At 38.8% G+C, this 8,769-nt stretch overlaps 1 protein-coding gene across 1 annotated transcript in view; it reads right to left on the bottom strand.

Moving 5' to 3' along the window:
- The window catches only part of LOC133663276 (low-density lipoprotein receptor-related protein 1B-like), an 872,326-nt gene that overhangs the window by 200,982 nt on the left and 662,575 nt on the right, over window positions 1–8,769 (bottom strand). Inside the window, 3 exon segments of the mRNA XM_062067630.1 lie at window positions 2,481–2,603; window positions 3,992–4,141; window positions 4,384–4,497. Of these exon segments, the coding sequence (XP_061923614.1) occupies window positions 2,481–2,603; window positions 3,992–4,141; window positions 4,384–4,497 (387 nt within the window).

An 8,769-nucleotide genomic window follows, 5' to 3' on the forward strand; every position in this document is an offset into this window, starting at 1 on the left:
TTGGCTGCATTTCTGATTGTGTGCCATGTTGTTTCAGACCACAGCAAAACGTTACCATGTTGTTCCAGACCACATCAAACGGTACCCATCTTGCAAAGATTGTAATAAATCCATTAGAAGAAGGCAGCCTGTCCTTTCCTTTAACTTGGGCACACACATACCTTTGGCAGTTTTAAGCATTTCCAGGAGTTATCTAACCCTCTGAGACACTAACCTAATGTGTTGCTTTCATTATAACACTAACGTTTTGCAGCTCCAGACAGATTTGTTTTTTGTATTTTTGGTCCAACATGGATGGCTCTTTCAACATGTTGGTTTGCCGACCCCTGCCCTAGGAGGTTCCTTTGCGCGCGAGCAAAACAATATTTGCATTTACAAAATCTTTTCACTCACAACTTTTTGGCACTGTATTAGAATTACACAACACCCACTGAATACATCTAAATGGTTGAAAGTGGAAGTGTAAGAAAGCTTCAGTCATCTTTAGTTAGTAAGCATGAGATGGCCCAAACACATAAGGACAGTTTTGCTGCATGGAAAAGCTAGCAGGCAACTTGCAAACAGGGAAACGTTGCACATATGATGGCAGTGTAAACGAACTTGCACACCACTACAGAGTTGACCTGAAAACAGAGGAGGTTCTGGTGGAAAGAAACATTCTTGCCTGGAAAACAGAGGCTCGATGTCCACCCAAAGATATGTAATCCGTGCACAACCACTTTGATTCAGATGTTTTACACTTGCAAGATTATTTTGCTTACAACTTGTTGTTACTGTATTAGAATTACACAGCAAATACTGAGGAAATCAAAATGGTTGAAAAGCAATATTGTTAGTTTCTTGTTATTACTGTAATGGTAATTTAAGACATTTAGACCACAAGTGTCTAAATCAAGGCCACACCTGGCCAGTAGGAATGGGTGATATGGACTGTCACAATAACCTGCCATTTCTGGTGAAAACGATAAAAAGTGAAGATAAAAAACACCCATAGAATTCCACCTTTTTGACTATGAGTCTGTCAGTGCATCCAGTCTTCAGAGCCCCCAAAACACTACTCTAAAATAACACTAAGGCTAATAAACTACATCAATTAAGTTTGAGTAGCACACCTATACTGCAGAAATGTAGTAGTGTGATTTGCTTATCATACGGTATAGAAGTTATTTTTCTATCAGCAATATTATAGACATTATTATTATGACTTTTATATTCCAAATCAATCAGATAGTTATGTTATGATGCAACTTCAGTGTGAATGGCAATAATGGCAAATAATGATGACGCTTGTGATAAGCGTCATCATTATTTGCCATTATTCACCGAAGTTGATGGATACAAAATAAATTAGTAAATTAGCAGAAACAAATGAAAATAATGTTTGAAGAACTCACGTCAATCAACGGTCCACCACTGATCGCCAACACGCTCTTCGGAGCAGACTTCTAGGTTATTGTGCACTAAAGATCTGTGGGATTCATCTTCTTTCATAATGTTCTCCGCGGTTCAGAAAATGTTGACTTTGATTGCACAGAGTCCTTGAAACTGCAACAAATGCGCCACTACTGAGACGACCAGAATTGAAGCATATCCGTAAACACTGCGGGACGTACGACATCAAGACGCCATATCTGTATAGGGGTCAGTTTGCATTCACATTGGACTCTGGACATATACATAAAAAGATTGGATATGACAAAAACAAATCTGACAAAGGGTCTTCAAATGATATATAATTATAGTGAATAATGACTGGTTATGCTATTATTTATTTAAACTCATATTCCTGCATATTTACATTGCATTCTTAAGATGTTTTTTTTTAAATAAAAATAATAAATCACACCAAATTACTTAGGGGCCTTAAGAATATGTTTTTGTGGTCCAAAAATAGACCTAACGACGACAATGGCGTCATCATTATTCACCGAAGTTGATGGATACAAAATCAATAAAATACCACGTTTTATCAGCAGGATAATATTGACCATATTGTATAGATTGTGTATGATTTTGATGCTTATCAAGTGAAGATGACATGTGGTAGAGTAACATATAATCACCATATCCCCATGCTAACACAATTAAATGTTTAACAAAAGGCAGTTTAGTCAGGGGTGGCTCATTAATTAAGTGTTACAAAAAAAGGGTTGTTTGTAATAATTGTTTCATTGTAGATCTCGATTTGAATTTGACTATGAAAAAAAAAAGAGCCACGAGAGAAATCACAAATATATGAGAGCAAAACAAAGTGGCTAGAAATTGCCTCGTGGCAATAAAAACAATCACTGTGTCTCTCTCTATGTCTCCTAATTATATGCCGTAGTGCATGTTGTGTTTGTTGCACGACTGGATCTGGGTAATTGAACGAAACAACACTATTCTTTTTGATAGAAGATCAAAATCCCACCCGCCAATTGCACACAATCGTCTTGGAGAGGAAACCATTAGTTAAAGTAGAGAGTTGAATGTTATTTTACCGCACTGGAATTCATCTGCTCCGTCCTCGCAGTCTTTCTGGCCATCGCAAAGCCACACACTTGAGATGCAGTTACCGCTTGGACATGAAAAGTGGCCCTCCTCACACTTCTGCCCGTGGGAAACTGTCGTGAACAACAAAGGCAAGTATTAGTTTGTATTGACATAATCACCGTATTTTCCGAACGATAAGCTACTACTTTTTCCCCAAGATTTGAACCCTGCTGCTTTTACACAACATTTTTCGCCAACAGCCATAACAAACTTACTTAGTTGTAACACCGACACAGAGGCTAAAAAAGGTGTGTTATTGTTTCTGCGGTGGCGCCATCTTTCGGACAGGTTCGCTCACTGCAGGTTGGACATCTACCGTGTTTCCTTCTGTTTCGTGCCTTGAACTGGAGGTATAAGTGCCGTTTCGTTCACTAGTCGGCCATAGCGTTTCTACTCACATGGTTTCTTCATTCATCACTCCAAGCAACGTTTGTAAGTTTTACAATATAACTAAAACCATTGGCACTTACTAAACCATCGCATGTTTGATAGTAGTGACTTTATGCATATTTGTGCATACTATCGTAATGTAATCAAGCTAGCTTTCTAAACAGTTTAAAAGTGCATGTGTTAGTATTATTAACGTTCCTTTTGTATTGTATCAGCTTCACAAATTTCTCGGTAACTTCACCAAAACGTCACAGTGGCGGTATTGAGTCGGTTTAGCTGATTGGAGAACTAGCTTCTGCAGCTAGTGGGTCCATGAAAATTACTTTTCTCTTATGTTTGATCGGCCGCTTTACTGCCCTGTTACAGGCACCGTTTGGTAAAAAAATAGGTATGTAAACAAACACTTACAAAATATTTTTTTGTCAATATATCTCATTTCACAACACATATATGCACGTGGATGCAAATGCAAAAGTGCAATATTTTTATCTGTAAAGTAATCTATTTATTTGGTAACACTTTAGTATGGGGAACATATTCACCATTAATCAGTTCCTTATTAACATGCACATTTGTAACATATAGGCTCTTAATTAGTCATTATTAAGTACTTATTAATGCCTTATTCTGCATGGCCTAACCCTAACCCTAACCCTCTAACCCTAACCCTAACCAAATAACTCTAATTTAAGTCTTAGTTACTTAGAATATGTTCCCCTACTGTACAAATAACTCTAAATTAAGTCTTTGTTACTTAGAATATGTTCCCCATACTAAAGTCTTATCATTTATTTATATCTGCACCTTATTGCTCTTTTATCCTGCACTACAACGAGCTAATGCAACACAAATTTGTTCTTATCTGTACTGTAAAGTTCAAATTCGAATGACAATAATATGGAATTTAGTGGGTGCTGCTTATATACTGGTGCGCTCTATAGTCCGGAAAATACGGTATTTACAAAGTTCACACAGGGCTGTAACATGTCGTGATCAATCTGAAGACAGTTTGTTTGTAAACCGAAACATCCAAATCCAGCGTTGGGTGGCTGAGTGATGAATCTCTCACCCTGACAGTTGGCTTCATCTGCATAATCTCCACAATCGTTGGCGCCGTCGCAGATCCACGAGGTGTGGATGCACAGTGAAGTGGAGTTGCACCTGATGAAATCTTTCTCTTTCACCCCCAACTTGTAAAAGTGAGAGCAGTCACTGTGATCTGAATACAAAACACAACACAAGGGTTGTTTTTCACCGTGGCCGTAAAGGCTGAGATTTAGTTTGCGGAGCGGTGTAGGGAGGGCGGGGTGGGGTCAGTTTTCTCTGTGATCCAACAGTGACAAGCACAGAGTTAAGTCACTGGATCCAACTGAGAGCACATTTTTTATAGCTCAAGGTAGAGCTTTGACTTATTACATTTCCTTTTTAACTGCAATGCAAAGCACCGCCTCGAGCACTTACTGCAGTTTTTTTCATCCGAAGCATCAGCACAGTCAATGACCTGGTTACACCAGGCTGAGCTGGGTACGCAGCTCCCATCCTTGCACGGTAATTCCGATGAGCCACATGTGACATCTGGGAAGAGAGATTTAGCATTTCACGCCGTTAACAGAGACAGCGTTACAGGTACGACTCACAACAATACATTGGCGTTAAAAGAAGGATCTTATCAGCCATGCAATGTCATCAGGCTTTCAGGCGAAGAGCTAAAATAATCGAAATGTCATCACTTGCTGTTTTAAGACATTATGGGGAACATATTCACCATTAATTAGTTGCTTATTAACATGCAAATTATTAACATATTGGCTCTTAATTAGTTATTATTAAGTACATATTAATGGCTTATTCTGCATGGCCTTATTATACAACAAGTAAGCCATTAACTAAGAGCCTTCCCTCAATATTCTCAGAATTATTGCTTATTAGTAACCCTAACCCTTATATGTTCCCCTAGTGTCCAAATAACTCTAAATTAAGTCTATGTTACTTAGAATATGTTCTCCATACTAAAGTGTTCCCGGATTATTTTTTCTTAGTCTCTCTGATTAGTCTTTCAGGCTCTCTTATTAGACTCCACATGTTTTGTTATGGAACTAGTCAATCACATTTTTGGCCAACATAATTAGTGAGTAGTAAATGCATTGTGTTACATTACCATTTAGAGTGGTAACTATTACAATTATGTGGTAGGTGCTCGAGCCAGAAATAAGGGCACCCATCGCGCAAATTATTCATAAAATAATTTTGCATAATAATTCAGAGTGACTTACAAAATCTCTACGAAGCTGACAACACAGTAGGCCTGCACATACCTGTGTATACATATATATTCTTTACCGTTTTCTGACAGTTGAAGCATAAGCAGCTTCCCAAGAAAGATGTACAGCCAGGGAAGGCAGGTAAGGCAGGGCACTAATTATAATAGCATACAATAAATGTTTATTTGACCATTAAACTAAGTTATAAATGTATTCCTGTGTAATAACGATCATTCTTTAAAACATTTTGTTCAGTAAAAAATCCTAAATTGTCATGTTTCCCGACCATATACAAGGCAGAAACCTGAAATGAGGTTGCCAACAGGCAACAGTGAACCTTGTAGCAGCCACAGTTGTTAAGTCAGGGGTCTCCAACCTGTATTTATATTTGTATTTTTTGTACCGTATTTTCCAGACTATAAGGCGCACCTAAAACCTTTTTTTCCCCCAAAAAAACTCGACAGTGCGTCTTATGACCCGGTGTGCCTGATGTAAGGAATACGTTTGGTTGAGCTTACCCACCTCGAAGCTATTTTATTTGGTACATGGTGTAATGATAAGTGTGACCAGTAAATGGCAGTCAAACATAAGAGATTAGTGTAAGCTGCACCTAATGGCAAAATGTCTCAAGTAAACAACACCAACATTTTAAATGTTCCATTGAAAATATAGAACATTACACACAACGCTCAAAAATCCATCAAAATGTTTTAGTAGGACTTTGGTAAGCTATGAAGCCACACCGCTTGAAGGATTGTCGGCGCATTAAACATACACGTATTATTATGGTGTGTGTTTAAGGTAAGACATATTTATTTGGCGTTTTGTTTCACAATACTTTGCAAAAGCAACTTTTCTTAACTTCTGGTACCTGCTGATCTGTATTTGGGATCTGTATAAGTCCTGAAAAATTGCACGCGTCCGTGCCCACGCCATAGTCCATAAGCTTCTTCTTTTTCTCTATCTTCTTGTTATGGGACATTCATCCTCAGCTGTTGCCATTTCTAATATAAAGTAGTATAAAGTTCTTACTTATATCTGTCAGTAAACACGCCATGAAAGCACTAAAAGATACCGGTGTAGTGAGTTGTATTATTCACCCAAGGAACTTTAGTTATTGGAGTTCCGGTCGGACAATTTTTCACATTTCCTGTGTTGTTGTTTCCGACTGAGGAGATGCTGCTCCGTTATTGATACAAGTAAAGTCGGAATGTCATTAAAACAGTTGGCTCCATCTTTTGACACTTCTTCCACTCCCGTCCTTGCACGCTACACCGCTACAACAAAGATGAAGGGGAGAAGACGCTGCCGAAGGTGAGCCACGTAAGTAAGACCGCCCACAAAATGGCGCATCCCGAAGCGACTGTCAGAAAGCGGCTTGAAGATGATCTGTAAAACATCATCTATGCAACATTTTGACCAAAGAACCACCATTACATGTTATGTAGACCACAAGGAAGTCTTTTTAATTTAGAAAAAATATATATATATAACTCCTTTAATGCGCCCTATAATCCGGTGCGCCTTTTGTATGAAAAAAGATCAAAAATAGACCATATATCGGCAGTGCGCCTTATAATTCGGTGCGCCCTATGGTCCGGAAAATACGGTAGTTGTCTTCCATTCTTGTCCCCACAATTTCCCCCTCTGTCTTCTTTAGTTTTTCTTCTTTCTAGCCCCTCCTGCTCCGTTCCAGCTGTGCCAAACACTAAATATATTTCAAGATTTAAATACAAATAAGGCAACAAGAGAAGTATCCCACACTTATTTTTTTCAAAAGTAAATATGTAAACAAAGCAAATACATATATATATTTTTTAACTCGGAACATCCGGTGGGCAAGATAATGGATGCTGGCGGGCCGGATCCGGTCCACGGGGCGTAGTTTGGGGACCTCTGCCCCAAGTTGTTTGTGTGTGTATACCAGTGTTTTTCAATGTTTTTTTAACCAAGGCACATTTTTTGCGTTGAAAAAATCCAGAGGCACACCACCAGCAGAAATCATTAAACTACAAAAGTCAGTTGACAGTAAAAAGTTGTTGTCTCAATTGTTGGATATGACTTTTAAACCATTACCAACCATGCATCACTATAGCTCTTGTCTCAAAGTAGGTGTACAGTTATGACCTGTCACATCACGCCGTGACTTATTTTGAGTTTTTTGCTGTTTTCCTGTGTGTAGTGTTTTAGTTCTTGTCTTGCCCTCCTCTTTTAGTGGCTTTTTCTCTTTTTTTGGTATTTTTCTGTAGCAGTTTCATGTCTTCCTTTGAGCGATATTTCCCGCATCTTCTTTGTTTTAGCAATACAGAATATTTCAGTTGTTTTTATCCTTCTTTGTGGGGACATTGTTGATTGTCATGTCATGTTCAGATGTACTTTGTGGACATTGTCTTTGCTCCACAGTAAGTCTTTGCTGTCGTCCAGCATTCTGTTTTTGTTTACTTTGTAGCCAGTTCAGTTTTAGTTTTGTTCTGCATAGCCTTCCCTAAGCTTCAATGCCTTTTCTTAGGGGCACTCACTTTTTGTTTATTTTTGGTTTAAGCATTAGACACCTTTTTACCTGCACACTGCCTCCCGCTGTTTCCGAGATCTACAAAGCAATTAGCTACCGGCTGCCACCTACTGATATGGAAGAGTATTACACGGTTACTCTGCCGAGCTCTAGACAGCACAGACACTCAACAACAACAGACTATAATTCCTAGTTTGCAAAAAATATTTTTAACCCAAATAGGTAAAATTAGATAAACTCCCACGGCACACCAGACTGTATCTCGCGGCACCCTCAGTGGTTGCAAAACCCTGGTGCATACGATTAGTCACCTCAGCCCTGCACTGGTTGAACTGTGGGCGTAGTCTCTTCATTATAGTAAGTGCACGGTGGTTGCGTGGCAGAGTGAACAGGGGGATGAAACTTGTTGTTAACCGTCGTCTTTGATGGTCTTCTACGTCATTACAGTCTTTTCCATCATGTTGGCAAATTGCTGAACTCTGTCATCTTTGTCACTAATCAATTAAAGTGCGTGTTTCTATTCCATATGGAGCAATAAACCCACCGCAAGGACATATATAGACAGTTTGACGCATCATCAATGGCAGCCATAGAAACCAGTTGACGTAGGGTCGAATATTTATTTTCTGCTGTAGTGAGCAAGCAAGCAACAGGGGGAACTGAGTACCGTCAGCCCTCAGCACTGAAGACATGGATGCTCTGTTGGTCACCGTGTCGCCAAAATGTTTGCAACATTTTTTACAGCATGAAGTTCAAAACGGTAAAATCCACGGCCTGAGTAAAATATTTTGTGTAAGTGTGTCAACGTAATAGATGCTAATTGGACAATAAAACACGGACAAATCCAACATTGTAGTGTTCTGTAGAACTCTTAGTGACGATGAAAAGGGGGGCCTATGTGAGCTAGTGATGTGCAGATCGATACTGAAATATCGATATAACAGATCTTTCTGCTCGAATATCGATCCTCAAATCAAAATATTGATACTTTTGATACTTTAGTTATTTTGCGATAATGTGCATCATTAACAGGAACACAGTGGAAAAAAGTAAACACACTTGTGAATGAAGCCA

This window comes from Entelurus aequoreus, linkage group LG13, assembly GCF_033978785.1.
Source record: "Entelurus aequoreus isolate RoL-2023_Sb linkage group LG13, RoL_Eaeq_v1.1, whole genome shotgun sequence".
NCBI lineage: Eukaryota > Metazoa > Chordata > Actinopteri > Syngnathiformes > Syngnathidae > Entelurus > Entelurus aequoreus.